General features: G+C 36.5%; 1 protein-coding gene across 1 annotated transcript; it reads left to right on the top strand.

Annotated features, from left to right (window-relative positions):
* The first annotated feature begins 5,026 nt into the window (after window positions 1-5,026).
* On the top strand, window positions 5,027-16,712 carry thpo (thrombopoietin). The gene is made up of 5 exons (XM_077222809.1): window positions 5,027-5,260; window positions 13,047-13,177; window positions 13,470-13,556; window positions 13,671-13,835; window positions 15,729-16,712. Exons 1-5 carry the CDS (start codon window positions 5,206-5,208, stop codon window positions 15,876-15,878), a joined length of 588 nt encoding a protein of 195 aa, XP_077078924.1. The 5' UTR covers window positions 5,027-5,205; the 3' UTR covers window positions 15,879-16,712.
* The last annotated feature ends 2,885 nt before the right edge of the window (window positions 16,713-19,597 follow it).

Raw genomic sequence — 19,597 nt, 5'->3', positions numbered from 1 at the left:
ACATTAATTTTTGCAAAAATGTGTTACATTGTAAACTGAAAATGCTCTGGTGCTTTTTTATTTATTTTTACACACTCTATTATGTCTTTCGATAACACATACATATCTTCCTACTGCTCTTCCATGGCAAGAATTCTCAGTTTTCACATTTCTACAAAAATAAATGTAGGGCCTACTGTTTACAAATGTATTTACAGTTATTCTGAGTCGCTTTTGTGCATTTCTCAGATCAGAAATGAAATTCTCAAAACTACTTGTTCAACCTCCACATCATCTAGCACTAGTGCACATCATAAAAGCAGTTTCTCATTCTTTTGAACAAGTTGCTATTGCTTTGGTACATTCCTACATTATCAGTTGCTAATGCCATGTTGCTCAAAATGTATTAAATAGTTCTCTGTGCATTATAGTCTTACCCCTCAAAACATCTAGTCATTAATTCATCGTATAAGTCATTAAATGCAAAATGGTTGATAGTTGTCATTAACTACACATTTCTATGAGACTTTTTGTAAATGTGCCATGAATTGATCAATTGTGCCAGTGAATCTTGACTTTGTCGTAGATTTTACCCTACGTACCTGGTCCTGTACCCAAGCACGTCTACACATCAACGTCGGCTGAGTGTTGTAATCCTATGCTCCAGCGCGTCTACACATTGACGTTGGCTGAGCCTACTAACCATAACTTGCTGCGCAGCAATAATAAACAGACAGACTTCAGCAAATGTCCTTTAAATGTTTTAATCATGGCCGGGAAAACTTCCTGAGCAGTTCTCCAGAGAATCTCTACCAAAAAGCTTTAAGCACGGCCGGAAGATCTCAGACAAATTTCAGAGAGAATCCCACCAGTAAAAGGAATACAACAGTTTTTATAGACTAAGAGCATAGCAAAAATGACATGAAACATTACATAATTTCCCTACAATTTGATTGGTTTTTCAAATGCAAACCTTTCTGTTATTAGGTAGAAAACAAACTTTTTTTTTTTTACACTCACACAACCAAAGTCACGAGTTTTAGCCAAAGGCTATTTTTATCTTCAATTATCAAACCTGAAAATGTTATGATACTCGGGGATTTTAACTTCCATATTGATGACTCTTCTTGTACTGTGGCATCTGAGTTCGTAACACTCACTGAATCATTTCATTTTAAACAGTGTGTTTCTGGCCCTACACATATAAAAGGCCATACTTTTGGCCATACTTTTTTCTTTAGGCCTGAACATTGACCAATTGAGTGTTATGGACATTAATGTGACAGACCACAGTTGCAAATTTTTCTACCTGTCTTCTACTATTGACTATCTTCCTTGTAAACCGATGCTGCAAAGATGCATTATTAGTCAGCTGAGAGATTTTCTGAATCTTTTGACCCTAGTTCTTTTATTGATTGCAGTGATGCTGAATCTTTTCTTCAGTCTTTTAATAATCATTGTCTGTCTGTTTTAAATAATGTTGCTCCTCTGAAGTGTAAAAGCACATTCCCTAAGAATCCTTGCCCTTGGGTGAATGAAGAAATAATGTCTTTCAGGAGAAAGTGCCGTAAAGTTGAACGTTTGTGGAAATCCACAAGTCTGGAAGTGCATAGACTGCATTCGAAGGAGCTTAACACATTGCTTAATGTTATGATAAAACAGGCCAGGTCGGTCTATTTTGCTAATCTTGTAACTCTGAACAAGAAAAATCCTAAAGTCCTGTTTGATACTATATTTAAGATTGTCTCTCCCCTTGCTCCTCTAGTGCCTGTGCACTCAATGACTGATTGTAACAGGTTTTTAAACGCTTTTGTAAACAAAGTGCAAGATATTAGAGCAAGATATTATTATTGCTCCAGAACAAACACTACCCCAAATTAAACAACACCTCGGTTCCTTGGACTCATCCGTCCAGTTGAGCCTAAGAAACCTTGGTGTTCTGCTCGACCAATCAATGTCTCTGGATGGTCATTCTAGACAGTTGGTCAGAAACTGCTTAAACTGAGAACAATACTGCCCAAAGCTACCATGGAGTTGATCATTCATGCTTTTATTTCTTCACGGTTAGACTATTATAATTCTCTTTTTATTTGTTTTAACAAATTTTTTCTGAGCCGTGTCCAATTGGTGCAAAACGCAGCAGCCAGACTATTAACAGGAACAAACAGAAGGGCTCACATTACTCCAATCTTATTTATTCTCCACTGGCTTCCAGTAAAATATAGAATCGATTATAAACTATTAGTTTTTACTTTTAGAGCACTACATGGACAGACCTCTAAATATATTGCGGACATGTTGACCCCTTACTCTTCCTTCCGCACTCTTCGTTCCTCAGGTCAAAATCTCCTGATGGTCCCCAAAACCTGCCTTAAAACTCGGGGAGACCGCTCTTTTCAGGCAGTTGCCCCCAAACTGCCCTGCCCTGCCCTTGTTGTTGTGTATGGCTGATTGTGTTGATTCTTTTAAAAAACAGCTGAAGACACTTCTATTCCGACAAGCTTCAGTTGACTGAGCTATTATGTTGTATGTTTTGTATAATGTTTCTTAAAGGTACAATATGTAAGAATTTTGCAGTAAAATATCCAAAAACCACTAGGCCAATGTTATATATTTAGTTGTTATATGTTTAGTTGATTACTTACAATATCCCAAATATTTCCAACTATTTGTAAATCGTGAGAAAATTGCGATTTTAACCAAGGAAACGGGACGTGTGAGCAGGGGTTAGAGGTCGCCAGTCAATGACGTCATATCCGCGTTACCCTCGGTTTCCGCCTGGTTTGACCTCGCACTGCCATAGTAACCATGGCGACAGACGTGGACAACTGGGTTATGCCCGTTATGCCTAGCAGGACGCTCACGCTGTTGTTGTTTTGTTCAAACATTATGGACCATGGCAAGCAGACTTTGAGACAAAAAAAGGACTAAAATGAAGATCAGCATCTTTCGAGATGCCGAGAGCTCCACGTCCGCGACTAACTTCGACTTGACAGAGACGCGAGTGTTGCATGTACTTTATTAGACAGGTGAGCAAATGTACATAAAACTAATCAATGTTATTTAGTTCAACATGATGAAATGTTAGAATATGATCTGTATGTTATTCTAATGTTGATCTAGCTTAGTTAGTCTCATACACCCAACAAACAACCTAACTAGCAACATTCAACACACTCAAATGCCGTTTAGTGTGATAGTGTAACTGTTAGAGCAAGTGAAACAGCGCTGCGTTACCTCAAGTTTAATTCGTCTAATAAACTGACCTGTGTGAGTATTAATTCAGCACTTGCGTGTAGTTCGGTAGAATGAAATGTCCTTATTCCTTTACATCCGCGGGACTCGCGTTGTGTGTGGCGCTGGTATACGTCTAGCAATCGCGCCCTGCTTCATACCACAGTCATGTTAAAAACATCAATGTATTCACTCATCTATAAAAGATCCATCAGCTTAACGACAAGATCCATAATTCAGCTTAATGTGGAATATACGTCATCAATATACGCCTTTGTTATTGTAAGAGGTTAGCGACCCCTGAGGGCGAAAAATCCTGCATATTGTACCTTTAACTGTTCAAATTGTTATTTTGCTACATGTAAAGCACTTTGTGATTTTGTATCCTTTTCAGGTGAGAAAAAGAATGAATAGGCGTATGAATAGGATATATTTGGGTCTTTTTCGAAACTTTCCCCTAATGGGATTCTTCGGGGCTTTTTTTTCCTTACTCAGGACATATTGAGGATACAAAATCAGTTGAGTTTGCTTCTGTTGCAATTTGTTCAACCTTTTTTCATAAAATGACTGGACTGTACTAACAGAGTACAGTGTTTTATTGACAACATGACTAAGCATGATGTTCCGAGTATTCTTGCATGTTCAAAATGGTAGTGATTGTACTTTCAGCAAACTCAATATATTGGTTGATTGATTGTGATTCCTATTCATTACAACGGCAGGCCATTTGTCAATTTAAAAAACATTACAAACATTCCATGTTATAAATATCTATGGCATATAACATGTCTGACAGATATCAGTGAAAGGATTGCTTTGCATGTGAAGGCTCACACGATGAAAGAATGTTTGAAGTTGTGAAGAGTTTAACAATTTCACTGAGAACCAACTCATCAATTTTGATAAACATGCCATGTGTATTCATTATTGTGCAAATTGTAGACAATTGTACTTACTCTTTTGAACACGTGTCACAACACATGCAATCTGCTCAAATCAATAAGAAATTCAAATTTGATTTGAACATGAAACTAATTGTTCAGAGATCTGAACTTATTGTTTTGAGAAAAAAAGTTTAATTTGAGAATTGAGCAAAAACTGTAATTGATTACATAAAATACACTTGATTTTATTCATTTTTTAAATTTTAAATTTTATTATCTGATATCAGTAAGCACATTCAATGTGGTATATCAATACAGGTAGTGACTTTGGTAGCTCTTTGATTTTACTTACAAAAAGGCACAATTAATCTTTATGTTCAGTTTTGTAGGTTACATTTTTTAATGTATGGCCGGCGTATATGGCTAAATGTACATACAGGAAGTAGACTACTTTCCTGCCAAATGCACAATGGTACAAAGTACAATGGATTTTACATTCAATAAAACAATAAATATTTGATAGAACAAGAAATGAAGAATAAATAAAAAATATAATAAGTAAAATATGAAGTGTGCATATGTAAGAATAAATAAATAGTTTCTTATCCTGTCTTTTTTGTGATACATGTATCCCCTATGACCTTTGTTAAACAATAATAATTAAAAATAAATAAATAAATAAGTGTAGCAGAAGAATACATGCAAAAGCATGTCCTACTGAATGTGGCAATCCACTAAAAGCAGGTTGGTTGATCACATAATAAAGTATTAACCTGAACTAATATATGTGGGCTCTTTGTGTTTGCTCAGCCTAACGTTTTTTCTCTCTCCAAAAGCCTTGTTACTTATTTATTTATTTAGAATTGCATAAGCATCCCCTACAAACTCAGGGTTAGCCTCACTTTTATCCGGTCTTCAGTGAACTATGACTCACTGAAGAGACGTCAGGGCATGTTCAGAGACAAGATAAAAAGCGTCCCAGCCGGGAAAGGAATATTTAGAAAGAGTCAGAAAGTGTGGGGGCGATGCACATGATTGGGAATGTAGTGGAGAAGCGCACATCTCGGTGGGCGTTTTTGTTTTACTTCTTCAGAAAAGACGCACTCCAATGGAAAGCAACGCGACTGAAGATCTTATGTGGTCGCAGGGCATGGATTTAAGTAGTAAGTATGCATGAATGTCTTCATTGTACCGGACTGATCAATGCACTGCTGTTCTAATGCTTCTAAAACTCACTCTCTGTAAAACATGTAGCCTACCTTTTCGCAGGTATTTAGAAAATGATGATAAATTTGAGTTTTGAGTAAAGTCATTAATAAATATGCGTATGCGCGCGCGTGTGTGTAAAGGACAATATGTGCATACAAAAGGGCGTTACTTTACTTAAATGACCAACTGTTTAAATTATCTTGCACGGCTAGGCAAATATACAAGGACATAAAATAGCCTATTTGATTTATCTTATTTGTAGATTATCTGCACTAAAATAGGCCATTATAACAGAGAAAGTAGCAACAAGATAACTTTATTTATTGTTAGCTTACATATTTAGCTAGCCTACAGGGTAACTTCGATCTCTATTTAAAGTTCTGTCACTTATCAGTTCCGATGTTTTCGTTTTCTCGGCTCTTTTTCGTTTTTTTTTCTTCAGATTCATAGCAATCTAAAGGGTTTATTATCCCTATAAATTAAAATAATGTCCTCTCCTTCCATTACTTTTTTTCTTGTCGATTGTTTTGAGTCGCAAGATGGCGCCTATTGTCTATTCTATCCGATTCTATCTTGCATGAGAAGAAGACAGCTACCTCAGCGTGATAGAGATGTGAAAGACAATGGGTGCTTCTCAATATCCCTCCTAGTCTCCTCGCTCCTCTGTCCTCCATCCTATGACCCGGAAACCAATCAAGGTCAGCCATCTTGAAGGACATCTCAATTCTCTAATTGACCTGTGGCTAAGCCACGCCCCCTCCACTCACTCGGACAAACAGTCAACATTCGGTGACAGGCGCTATGGCAGCTGTCACAGCAGGAGACATTTCACAGGAGGCAATTGATGATTTTTGGAGACAGAAAGATCATATATATATATATATATATATATATATATATATATATATATATATATATATATTTTTTTTTTTTTTTTTTTTGGTAAAAAGTTGTCTAAAATATTGTGCTTTAATATGTAATTAATGATTCATGATCAAATTAAATATGTACAGGTCTAAGTTGCATACGTTTCCAGGACAAGCCTTTTTACCATCTTTACCAAGAGTACCTCTCTGTTAGTTTGGTGCTACAGTATTTACATGAATCATTCAGCACAACATTGCTAACATTTGTTATCTCGGTTATTTACTGGTACGTTAATGAAGCTAAGTGACATGATGTACAACACAGCAAGAAGCTAACGTTAACGTTTTCTAATGTTAGGCTAACGTTACGTTAGAGATGTAAAAGATAACGTTCAAATAAGTTGTTGACTTATCTTAGAACAAATGTGGACATCCTTGTTTAATTTATCCACGTTTAGTTGGTGTTGTGGTCTACCATAACTTAATCCAGACAATTATCTCGGTTGAGATGTGGCTTGGGAAAGGGTAAAAAATACACACCGTCGCCCAGCCTCTCGGGATACCTAGTGTCGGAGTTGCATGTACCCATGCACACCGTTTGACCATTTTAAACTTAAAAGGACAAGAAAAAACATATAAAAACGAATGAAACCTGACTAACTGCAATGCATTTCAATGGACGAGGAAGCAGAGAATGTCCGAGTGTATGGGTTAGCTATGCGCACTGTGATTGGCTCATCGCATTTGGGGGCGTGGCTTAGCCATAGGTCAATTGCACCGCGAGGAGTCGAGGATCGAGGAGTGAGGAGGCTTTCAGAGGAGCCATGAGCGAGGATACACAGGTTTATCATATGCGGAAGTGTTTTATTGACTAAATGTGACGCACGTATAAATTCTCCTACCCCTTCACATCGTTCACAATAATTTTAATTAAATACTTTACCCTTGCAGTTTATACAAACCACACATCTCACATATTTCAACAGGGTATCTTGCTTTATTATTATTCATTATGAATTTCTTAAATAAACAAACTTCAACAACATTGGGCAGATCCTTTGAGTGCTGCTGATGACGCTGTGAAGTGACGCTCGAGTGATCAAGTATTCCAATATCTAAAAAAAGCTTTCATTCGATTACTCTGTCCTCATTTTCTTTCCTTGCGTCCTTCCCTCACAACCTACAGGGAAGGAGCTGAGACGCTAGGAAAGGAAGCGAGGAAAGGAAACGAGGATGCACAAATAAGAAATGAGAAGAACCCAGAATGTTGCCATGGGCAGCTTTACACATTAACGTTACCTGTATTGCAACATGGAAATCAGTTTCTGTGAATGTGCGAGACTTCCGATTCAATATTCGCTGTAGGTAAATAATTAGAAAAATATGAAAGTGCTGAAAAATAGCATTTGTGCTACAAACCAGTGTGTTTGTGAGAACATTAGTTTTTATGGCACATTGCAGTGTTTATTATAAATAATATACCAGTGAAATGACGATCGCAACTTTCATTTCATGCCGACCTTAGACACCATTTTTGCAAGCAGGATTTACAAACTGTTTTTGTACAGCTAATAACTGAAAGTGGATGACACCAAAGCCTCACACATTTAAGTAAAAAATGGCCTCCACCGCTCTTCCATTAAAAATAATTTGAGAGGCCAACACCCGGGTTAAAACCGCTTTATTTTTCTCTGTAAGAAAAAAAAAAAATATATATATATATATATATAGTAGCTTCTAAACCTTTAAAGGCCCACTGAAGTGCATTGGAACACACAGCTTTTAAAACAGATAGCTAAGGTGGGACATTTTGAATGGCTCCTCCCCCTTTTCAAATAGCCAGTAGCTTTTAGTTTACCTCACAAACTGCAAGTCATACTTCACAGCACCATGGAAGCGAATTAGAGGCTGATGATACCATGGACTCAATAGTAGAGGTGTGAATAAATTCTAGCCATTTCATTCCTAACCAATCTACAGTTGGAAAACTGAATAAAACTCGAGCAACCTAGTAGAGTAATTTTGTTTTAAAAAGTGGGTGGGACAGTCTGGTGTGTGGGGGGAGGAGGTTGCTATACAATGCAAAGAAGTACAATATGTGTACAATAAAATAAATATATATATATAAAAAATAACATTACTATGTCCAGAAATCAATTTTAAATAGTACATTGGGGTTAATTTGCCATTTAATGAGGTCTACTAATATTGTTAGTGCTGAGAATTTTCACGTGAATCCATAGATCCGGACCTGAAGTTTGTGTAGGCACTTTCATGGTCTAGTGGCAGAACTTTTGAGGGACTGTACGTTTTCTCCTGTATGTATCTCCTAAATGCAAATTTTGTCATTGGTTTGGAACACACCAGCTTATTCATAACATTAAGCCTAACATATTCATACTAAAAGTTTAATAAAAAACTTAAATTTTGATTTTAGGGGGCATTTAAAGACAGGCTTACTATAAGCCATGAGGTTAATTGATGCTATATGCTTTTGTTGAAGCTATCAGCCCGCATACTTCAAATAATTTTTTTAATAATGCTGTTTAACAACAGAATTCCTGGTGAAATATACCTTACCCATGATTCTGAATAAAAATCTCGACCAATTGGATAATCACAACATGTAAATTCCGCCAACAGAACCGTCTATATATGGTAAAAGTAGTAAGATTATGCTTGTATGTTTCCCTATGCTCTCAAACTACTCAAATATTTGTATGCATATTCTGCATATTTTCTATATATCTAGCCTATAAGATCAACTTCTTTAAATCAATAGTTCTATCTTTGTTTTTTTATTCTATTTAATTTACAATGCTTCATGAGATTGTAGTTCCTTTCCTCATCAAAGCCGTTAAGTTCACAATTTTACCCTTGTCTTTTTGTCTGATTCTCAACAACTTTTTTGCTCCGTTTAATCCCACCGGTCACAATTGTGACAACATTTTTTTTTTCTGATTTCTGGAAGCTCTAAAATGTTGTTTGTCTTTGGGCAAGAAATTCAACTTTTAAATGAAAAAATAGATTGTCTTGATTAAAATCTATTAATTTCATGTGACTAGTGTGAAAGGTCACATGACCAGATCAGTTTACTTCTTGCTTGCACATCTAGAAGATGGTGAGTGCTGCTCAATTCTTGTTTGTGCATTCTCGTTTCCTTTCCTCGCGTCTCAGCTCCACCCCCTGTAGGATGCGAGGGAAGGACGGAGAAAATGAGGACGGAGAATCGAATGAACGCTTTTTTATAAATTGGAAGACTTGATCATTCGAGCGTCACTTCACAGCGTCATCAGCTGCGCTCAAAGGATCTGCCCTTATGTTGTTTTAGTTTGGCTGTTTAAGAAATTCATAATAAATAATAAAAAAAGAAGATACCCTGTTGAAATATGTGAGATGTGTGGTTTATTTAAACTGCAAAGGTATAGTATAAATTCAAATGATTGTAAATTTGTGACCGATGTGAAGAGGGAGGAGAATTTATACGTGCGTCACGTTTAGTCGATAAATCTCTTCCACAAAGGATACACCCGTGGCGTGTATTAGAGCCCGACCGATATATCGGCGGGCCGATATTATCGGCCGATTTTAGGCATTTTCCTAACTATCGGTATCGGCATTTATAATAGCCGATAAATGAATATTTTAAAAAATGCGGGTACGGTGATTCATGTAAGGGTGGCGCTGCCAGTAAAGCACCTAAAAGCTGTCACAAGAACTGGCAAAAATAATGATTATGAATACAACAAATATAGCAAGGAGACATTTTAATTGTTTATTAAAAAACAAGTGTTTTCAGTCAGTGTCAGCCAAAGATGAAGTTGACGATGCTGACTCGCGATCTTCAGTGAGCGCGCGCCAGAGAGAAATGCACATTTCATACGATTACATGAGTCTGTCTGTCTTTCGTTTTGAATTGTTCTGTTTAAAAGTAGACATTTCAATATAGATATATTTCAATTCTCAGGTCTATACGCTGAGTTTCGGTTCATGAGACGAGCTCCAGTTCACCGCAGGCGCCTCCGTGTCGAGATTATCTATCGTCTGCTAAATTTACTTCTTATAAATTAAATCCAGGCAAATGGCTGATGAAACATTGATTAAAATTAAGATACAATTAATACAAAACGAAATTCACTTTGAAACGAAAGGTTTTGTGCTTTCTGTTTGATGTCTATGTGAAAGTTTCAAAGCATTAGTGCCGCTTTCAGAGCGCTCACGTCCGTAGTGCTGAACTGTCGCGTCTGTAACATTGTTTTTTCCTCATAAATGCAAACACGAAAAATAAAATAAAATAAAATAAAATGAATATTTTATGTAGCCTGTGGAGACTGAGAGCCAACCCTTCTTCATCCGGTGGGTAGTAGCCTACTTGTGATTTGCGCAGTGTAATTCACAGAATTGATTTCTCTGCTACAAGCCTCTGTCACGTATTGTGTGAGCTTGTGACTTTTGCAAGCGCGCAGCTGAGAAGTCCTGATTATATTGTCTGCTATATTTAGGCCTTCTTCTTATTTATTTAGGCAATTGGTTGAAGAAACATTGATTAAAATGCGTGGCGCGAGCGATCTCCGACAGTAAACTGATTCTGCTTTGTCTCGGGTAAACAGCTGTTGCGACGCGAGCAGTAACGGCCATGTAGACACCGTGTTAAAGCTCATTCTGCCTGATAACGCTACGTTACAACATCAAGCAATATTCCAAAAATGTATATAATTATAACACTTTATATAGGGCCATTTTGCATTATGAGTAGCCTAGTTTCACGTTTAGTACATTTTGCTTAGGCTACTAATTATTTAAAATAGTATAAAAGTACTGTACATATATAATTAAAAACGTTTTCATTATGATATTATTCATTTTACTTTAGTAAAAAGATCTGAGTTCTTCCTCCACTGGTAGAGATTAGAGGAATTAAGAATAAAAATAGAAGATAATAACGTTTTGTCAGTGACACTTTTTATATATTTATTGATACAAGTTATGACTAAATTAAAAGACAAAGTTGTTGTTAGTGAAGATTATGCAACAGTATTTAGAATATAATATAATATAATATAACATGCAATGCAAACTAGTTTGGTTACAGCTCAGCTGTATAATTCTCATTCTATCATTCCCCCTGCCTCCATTACATATCTGTGTCACACAAGTGTTTGATTACCACATTTGAGTGATCATTGCAAAACGTGTTTATAAAATATATTTATTCTGTTTATAGCTACTGTGTAAAGTACCCATCAAAAGTTTGTACACACCAATAGGAAAGTGTCCAAACTTTTGACTGGTATACTGTACTATAATACACATAAATAATATTGCTACTGTATTATAATATACACATAAATAATATCGGCCGATATATCGGTATCGGGCTTTTTGTACTCCCTAATATCGGTATCGGCATCGGCCCCCAAAAATCCATATCGGTCGGGCTCTAGCGTGTATCCTTGCTCATGACTCCTCGCAGGAAGTCTCCTCTATCCTCGATCCTCTTCGCGGTGCAATCATAAGGTGCAATTAAAGAAATTGAGATTTCCTTCAATATGGTTGAGCTCGATTGGTTTCCGGGTCATAGGATGGAGGACGGAGGAGCGAGTAAACGAGGAGGGATATTGAGAAGCACCCGATGTCTTCCTCAGACTACTACAAAAAAGTAGTATGTAAAGCATCTCAATTAACAGATAGAACTATCATATTTTGTACATATATTCTTTAAAAGGTCTACTACTGATATATTTTGAGAATTATACTCCTGCAAATTTTGCTCGTAAGACTTGTCAATTTGTTAACGGTCACAAATGTGACCGGTAGTATAAGACAGTGCTTCAATTGAAAACACTGGTTTTGGCTGTTAATCCTACACTGAACAAAATTATAAACGCAACACTTTTGTTTTTGCCCCCATTTTTCATGAGCTGAACATGAGATGTGCTCAGTGCTCACTAACACAGATTTGTGAACAATATTTAAGAGAAATAGGCCTTTTGTGTACATAGAAAAAGTCTTAGATCTTTGAGTTCAGCTCATGAAAAATTGGGTCAAAAACTAAAGTGTTAAGTTTTTAATTTTGTTCTGTGTAGTTAACAGAAACTATCAATGTGTTGGACCTTCTAGACGTACCTAAGTGCTGTGTGCAGCAAACAGGCAATTGAAAGTGACTGTGATAGTGATGGCTCAGATAGGGAGTACCAGGGTGAAACGGCCCATTGGCCAGATAGACTGTTGAATGGCGATGCAGAGGTGAACTATCTGGAGGATTAGGCAGATGTTCATAAGAACAAATTGGTGTGCCCCACACATGACCACAAACAACCCTTTCTACAACGTACGGCCCATCTTCAGTGCACTGAATGAGTGCACACACATCTCCCTGAAACTGGCCTAGGACAGGGCCCAAGTGAAGTCATGGTCTTGGCCATAGGGGTCTAGCCGAACAAGCAGAAGTTCCTCCAGGGTGTAACTTTGTGTGCATCACAACCTTTTCACCTCACTAAGCCTCCTTCATGACATGACAAAACAAGTTATTGGATATCTTGGAATGTGTTGTGTAAATAGGTCTAATTTAAGAATTTGTATGAATTCTGACTATGGTGTTGAGTATAAAACTTAATATTTCACTAACTTAACCAACATAAAATCAAAGAGGGCATGAAGTTTGAGTGTTAGGGAGGTCTAAGGAGTAAAATGCATTTCCTCAAATGTCAAGAAAAAAATTGTGATTAAACGGTTAATCAAGCCAAAGTTTGTAATGTATCAACTTGTTGCAGGTTGCTTTGGCTCATGGATCCACTAATGTAATTCAATATTATAGTCCCAAGAGTTACATAATACAGACAGACGTATTCTCATTGGGTTGGTTGTCTTATAGGAGTTCTGGTAGTAGTCTTCAGCATGGTTGCCTCTGAACTGTCTCACGTTCACACTAGACCAATTGACTTTGTGTGTGACAGCGATGCCAGAAGAATGTTGAACAAGGTGAGGGACTTCCAAGAGGAAATGGTAAGACACTGGCATCTACTTTCACTTCTTTGTGTGTTTCTTAGGATGTTTATCTGTGGCCTACCACAATGTTTACATTCCTATCTTAGATCATAGTAACTCATAGGTAAGAGATAATGTTTCAAGGACAGTGGAACCATTTAAATTTAGGCACAAGGAGTGAGAAGATATTCACTGGTGAATGGACTTGGACTGACTTTCCAATCCAAAATGAGTTGTGTGCGTCAACATTTCTGCTTGTCTATCCACCGGTGAGACATTTTATAGGCTGTGCTTTTCACTCCCTTTACAGAAAAACTGCAGTGCTGTAGATGCTCTACCCTTTTCTATTCAATTACCATGCGTCGGCATTCACAAACCAACCTGGGAGAGAAAATCAGTGAGTCGTTCAGTGCAGCTCCCACTCCCACACACTCCCTCCAATACAGCATCAACCCACTCACACTGCTCTCGCGCACACACTCTTTGAGACAGCTGTATGTGTGTGTTCCAGGTGCATGAGTGGAGGGCTGAGATCCTGCTGTCTTTGGGGTCTCTAGCGCAGGATGTGCAGTCTGCCAGGACACTCAGCCAACCTGGCTGTAGACTCACTCTGCTGGAGCGCTTGGAACACAATATCAACAACTACCTGCTTGTAGTCAAACTACTCCACATTGAGGTGAGGATAGACCAGTTCAACCTTGTGCTGCAGCTCAGATAGATATTGGCACAGAGACGAATGGCATGCAGACAGATTGTGTGCCTCTTGGGGAATTCACTCACATGGGATTTTGACTACAAGACTACAACATCTGACCCTATAAAATAAATAAATATAAAAATATAGCCTACTATGTATATATATCATTCTGTGTTTTTTATTTAAAAGGGTGGTAAAACACGATTTCACTTTTCTAACTTTAGTTAGTGTGTAAAGGTTTTGGACTACACGACATTCCTCCAGGGTTGCTGACGTCAGCAACCCCCATAAACCCCTCCTCCGAGAATACTAAATAAGGGGGGCGAGGCCATTTTATATTGCTGTGGAGAAGAGTTATTGTGGTATAGGAGTGTTGTTGACGTCGCAATGTCATCGAAACGCTGTTATTTTCAACAGTGCCCGGATTGCAGGTCCACTTTGTTCAACCTTCCTAGGGTTAGGGATCAATGGTTAATTATTACCCAAATCACGCTCTCTGTGCTGCACATTTTACGGAGGAAAGCTTCCACAATCTTGGCGAGTTCAATGCAGGATTCTCACATAGGCTTGTCCTGAAAGATGGAGCAGTTCCAACTTTAAGAGCAGAAGCTGTTGTTTACAGGTCACAACCTCTAAGTATGATTTATTTTTCGTCGATGTGTTTTCCTGTAATAGTTCGTATTGTTAATTGTACCTTGTAGCAAGGAAGTAAACAAATGACAACGCTGTTTGGCTCTGCAAACCAGCTTGTTAAATGCTCATTCATACTTATCCGACAAACACCTAATGTTACAAACTTTTTTAAAATCTCAACAGCGAACTTAGAGTAAATTATTCTTTGATCAGAGCTTTTATGTATTGTTTATCGCTTGTTTATCTACAGGCATGCTAAACATGGTTCTGTGTTTGATTTGGCTACTGCAGTAAAGCCAATGTTTAGTGTTCGTTTTGAGTTAATAGTTCTGTCAACAGATATTTGTCTACAATCGTTCTAAAAATACAAAAGTAACGGTGGCATACAGTCAGTAACGATCACTATAGATCCGCAGTCTTTACTCAAAAAAAAATCCCTTTGAGGACTGTAGCATAATTTGTTAGAACGGTTATATGAAATTCTTGTTTATGAAGCTTATTTTTTTGTAATACTATAATTAATTAGTAGCTACAATTAAATAACAGCGTATCTAAAAGGGACAATGAGACAACAAAAAACAAACCTTTCTGAAACGTCGTTTAACATCCGTTCTCTGTTGTTTTATGATTAAAAATAATAATTTAATAATGTAATAGCAATAATAATCTAATTTTACAACATTTGAACATTAACTACTTTCATGTTATTTTTAAATTCCTTTAAGAAGACGTGAATGGAAGTTTTCCCATATTTGAATCTGGCTGTGGGACTACGTAGTTCTCAAGGAAAATATCCTGCCTTCCCGGAATATTTGTTGATCCGTCACGTCATCTTGGTGACTTTGACTCCAGGTGACCTCTGCCTTCCTTCCCCAGGAAAGAAGGGGAAATAGCGACACATACTTGACCCGTGAGAAGGATGGGAACATGGTGCTCTCTGAAGTGCATTACAGCCATGCCCTGCTGATAAAATATACATACCACCACTCCTAAGCACGTACTTTGGGGAATATGCTGGACTGTAGTTTTGCTGATTTCTGATGCATTTGCAAAACATAATTATGAGAATCAAAGCGTGTGTTTTATTGATCTCAATGCTGACCCACCATCTTCCAAAGTATAGCTCATTCATTTCTATCACACAGTAAAAGTAGTTTCTGTTCTTCACTCGTACACATACTATGACTATTTTTAGCTTGAACACTATTTTCTTTTTCTGTCCATCTTTGTCTCATCCAGCATCAGGGGGAGCAAGTGGGGCACCAGGAAGAGGGATGCCAGGGTCAGCGCTCTACGGATTTGGGTTTGGTGTTGAAGAAATTTGGGCTTCTTCTCACAGGCAAGCTGGAGTGGCTCATTGCAGAGATGGAAAACGGGTGCTTAGACTGATAAACTGACTTCTAATCTCAGCCTTTCGTCAACCTTGTGTAATTGGACCAGACAGGCCCAATCAATTTTAACAATGGTCCACCTTCAAGACAATGGGGGGCCATGCACTTTACAAGACCACAGATTTACATGAAGTGTAAATGACAAGACTCTGCCATCTACTGGATCGGAGCAGAATGACTCACCTGTTGACGCAACCACTAGAACTTTAAAAACGGACAAACTGTTCTGAAGTGAAAACTGTTGAGTCCTAAATGTTGTTTTATACCACGGATTATATTTATTTATTTTATAGGCTGCATGAAAGTTGAACTGTTCTACAGGGTGTGATATCACATGGAAGACAACCTGAAGTCAATAAGAAGGGCAAAATGTGACACAATGCAGTTCACACACAGGAAAGGTCACTTGATCTATACACTCCAAGTTATAATCATGGGATATTTGTGCATATAATATATTTTGTATAAAAATACTATTTACAATATTTTGTGAACAAACAAGCCATTTCAATATTTTATTCAATTGAAACGCTGATGCATTAACACAAAACAGTGTAAATAATCACAGTGAAAATATGTAATATTAAAAAAACTAAATATATTCTCTTTTTAATATGTGATGTCCTCCTCTCTTGAAATGTTCCCCCAGTTTTGTAAAATTAGTAAGAGCTGTTAAATGACCATATCTACATATTTAAATATATTTTCCTTTCATTTGTTGTGTGGATTATAGTGTTAAATCTACACTTACCTTGAACATCACCGTTACATCTACTTTAAAATGTTTGTCTTTAACGTATGCACTATGCAGGCAATGTTAACTAAAGTGGATTTAATCGGTTTAATTAATTAAAGGGTAAGTTCGGCGTTTTACAAGTAAAGCCCTGTTTTAAGATCGTTTCTGATGAAATCGAACGGTTAAGATTAAAATTTGGACAAATGCTGCTGTCCCGGGAATTTTATGTTTTTGTGTTTTTGTGTTGATCAAAATTGACAGTAAAGATATTATATTAGAATGCTGCAAAATATTTCTATTACAAATAAATGCTGTTCTTTTGAACTTGAATTCATCAAAGAATCCTGAAAAAAAAAATTACCACATGTTCATACAAAAATATTAAGCAGCACAAGTGTTTTCAACATTTATAATAAGAAATGTTTCTTGAGCATCAAATCAGCATACAAGAATGATTTCTGAAAGTATCATGTGACACTGACGAGTGGAGTAATGATGCTGAAAATTCAGATTTGCCATCACAGGAATTTATTACATATTAAAACAGAAAACAGTTAAATTGTATCTGTATTTCAACATAATACTGTATTTACTGTTTTTCCGCCCTCTCAACATCTGGACAGTAGCAGCACACAAAAGAGTGGAAAAACAAATTTCAGCATTGTTTGAATGTGTTTGTTGTAGCATTGGGATCAAGTTCTGCTTTTGCTCATTTTGTTGAATGTGCATTTAGCAGCCCTGGTCAGGTTCAGATGCTTCTAGAGATGACAATGATTGTAGGAAGCTACTGTAAGTCTTATGAGAAAGCGATGTGCAAGAGAAGTTTAAAGTGGAGTCCCTAATGAGTAATTTATGTATCAGATTCCAGTCTCAGACAAAAAATGAGCTGTTGAGAGAACATCAGGGAAAGCTTGTGATTGATTGTGCCATACAATAGCTGACAGATTGCTATGGATCCTTGAATTTGAATATAAAAATGCTAAAACCATGTGTTGTCTTTGAGCCTTTTCAGAATTCTGAATTCTTTTGGAGAAAAGCAATCAATTACACCATGTATGAGACGAATAATTATGTAAGTTACTACGTATAGCTTTGCTTGTCTTCATCATAACCAGTGATCTTCACTAATTCTGGAAGTCTGGACAAAATATTTCAAACCTGGAAGACTTTGGTCATGTCATGGCTGCTTTCATGTTTATTAATGTTTGTTCATGCAACTTTTTTGTCAGTCAGACCCCTTTGACATACATTTTTTCTAGTTGAAGTCCCCATGATATTTTAATAATTTAATAACACATTTGCATGTTCATGGTTCTCTGATGCCAGTTAATGGTCACATTGACATGTAGGTAAACAAATTATGTATCTCTATTTTTACTGTTCAAATTTTTTTATTTGGACTGTTTTTTTATTTTAATAAAATGTAATTTAATAAAATTGTTTTTATTAATTTGAATTTCTATTTGAATTTGAATTATTAACTCACAAACTATGTTTTTTTTTTACAAACTCCAGTTTGGGAAACCCTGTTGTAATGCAATGTTTAATACATTTCATGATCTACAGTAGTGGCCAAAAGTTATGTCTGGTCAAGGACGATTGCATTTTTCACCCTTAATTCACACATTATTATTATTTAAAAAAAAAAAGATTCTGTAAAAATATTGCGTAGTTGTGCTTTGAGTCAATTGTTTTATTTGAGATAACGCAATTGTGTGAACATAATTTTTTGGCCAGGCTGTCATAGAAAGAATTAATAATACTGATAATAATAATAAAAAAAAGAGAACCAGCAAAATTATGATAACTGATTATGATGTAGTCAATGCATGCTTTTTGCTGGTTTTCTATGTTTTTTTTTTTTTTTTTTGCATAGCATAATAAAACCTATATGTAGATAGTCTGCCTTTTTTGGTGCAAAATAATTTTGTCAGATAAATACTTTAACTATGCAAATAATCAGAATATATTACCTAATATGTGTAATCCAATATAATTATATCCATATAATTATGTCCAATTACGTAACTACAAATGAAAGGTTTAATCTGTCTTAGGGCCAGCAAAAATTTGATTTACTAAGGTAATGTTACTGTAAATCTAAGTGCTGATTTTAATGTATGACATATCTGATTAATGCCATCTCTGCATCTGTCAGTGTTGTGTTCATGCTGGTTTTCCTTCTACTCATCCTCTTCTTCTGTCCCACTAGCAGGGGCTACATCTCTAATACTTTTTCACCAAGTATATAGGCATTTACTTCCAACACTTTAATCAGTGTCAAACATGGCTCTTGAAAGCCTGCTTCTATGGCGAACTGAGCTTGCTTGCATTCATTTTTATTAGTTTAAATGGAACTGAATTAATAGATTAATAGCATTTTAATTGCTGTTTTTGTGTGGGACCAAGTATAGTTTAATATTGAAGTTCTTGTGAATGGGTTGACTCTTAGCATCCTATACTTTACAAACCATGCATTTTAGTTCAGTGGTCATTGAAATTCTGGTAATTTCCAGAAGATTGTGTACTGGCTTTTCAGATTCTGGATTTATAATGCTGTTGCAGCAGGAGCATATAACAGTCTGATTGAAGAACAGTCACCAAGTGACTACATTGCACACATACTCCATAAGGAAACGGCATTGAAACGATTTTAATGAGTTTAAAGTTTATAAATAGTAGGCTAACAATGGCATAAATATTTGCTTAATACGCATTTGACTGAAAAAATATTTTGCAGCATGCAGCGTATCGCAATGAACACTTGGTGTCGCACTTTAATCAGAGAGTGAAACTAAGGTAAACGACTGTTAATAGCTCATGAATATTAATAGTTTTAAATTGACGTTGCTTCCTGGGGCGTCCAATCAATTAATCAAATGTTTACATTACAGTATGATTCTCTAAGGGTAGGGGTGTATTTCTTCACCACAGAGATACAATGTTTTTCTTTTGACATTGCTGTCACGTTTAATATTTGC

The sequence above is a fragment of the Siphateles boraxobius genome, unplaced genomic scaffold (assembly GCF_051911475.1).
Source record: "Siphateles boraxobius isolate OS27281-9 unplaced genomic scaffold, OSU_SipBor_1 1, whole genome shotgun sequence".
NCBI lineage: Eukaryota > Metazoa > Chordata > Actinopteri > Cypriniformes > Leuciscidae > Siphateles > Siphateles boraxobius.
Note: the sequence above shows the minus strand (reverse complement) of the source record. Positions and strands in the feature narration are given on the sequence as shown.

Excerpts from the sequence above, each read along its gene's own strand:
- thpo (XM_077222809.1), top strand. The coding sequence starts at position 5,206 with ATGGAAAGCAACGCGACTGAAGATCTTATGTGGTCGCAGGGCATGGAT. Across the intron at positions 13,178-13,469 it reads GGGACTTCCAAGAGGAAATG|AAAAACTGCAGTGCTGTAGA; the intron begins GTAAGACACTGG and ends CTCCCTTTACAG. Across the intron at positions 13,557-13,670 it reads CAACCTGGGAGAGAAAATCA|GTGCATGAGTGGAGGGCTGA; the intron begins GTGAGTCGTTCA and ends TGTGTGTTCCAG.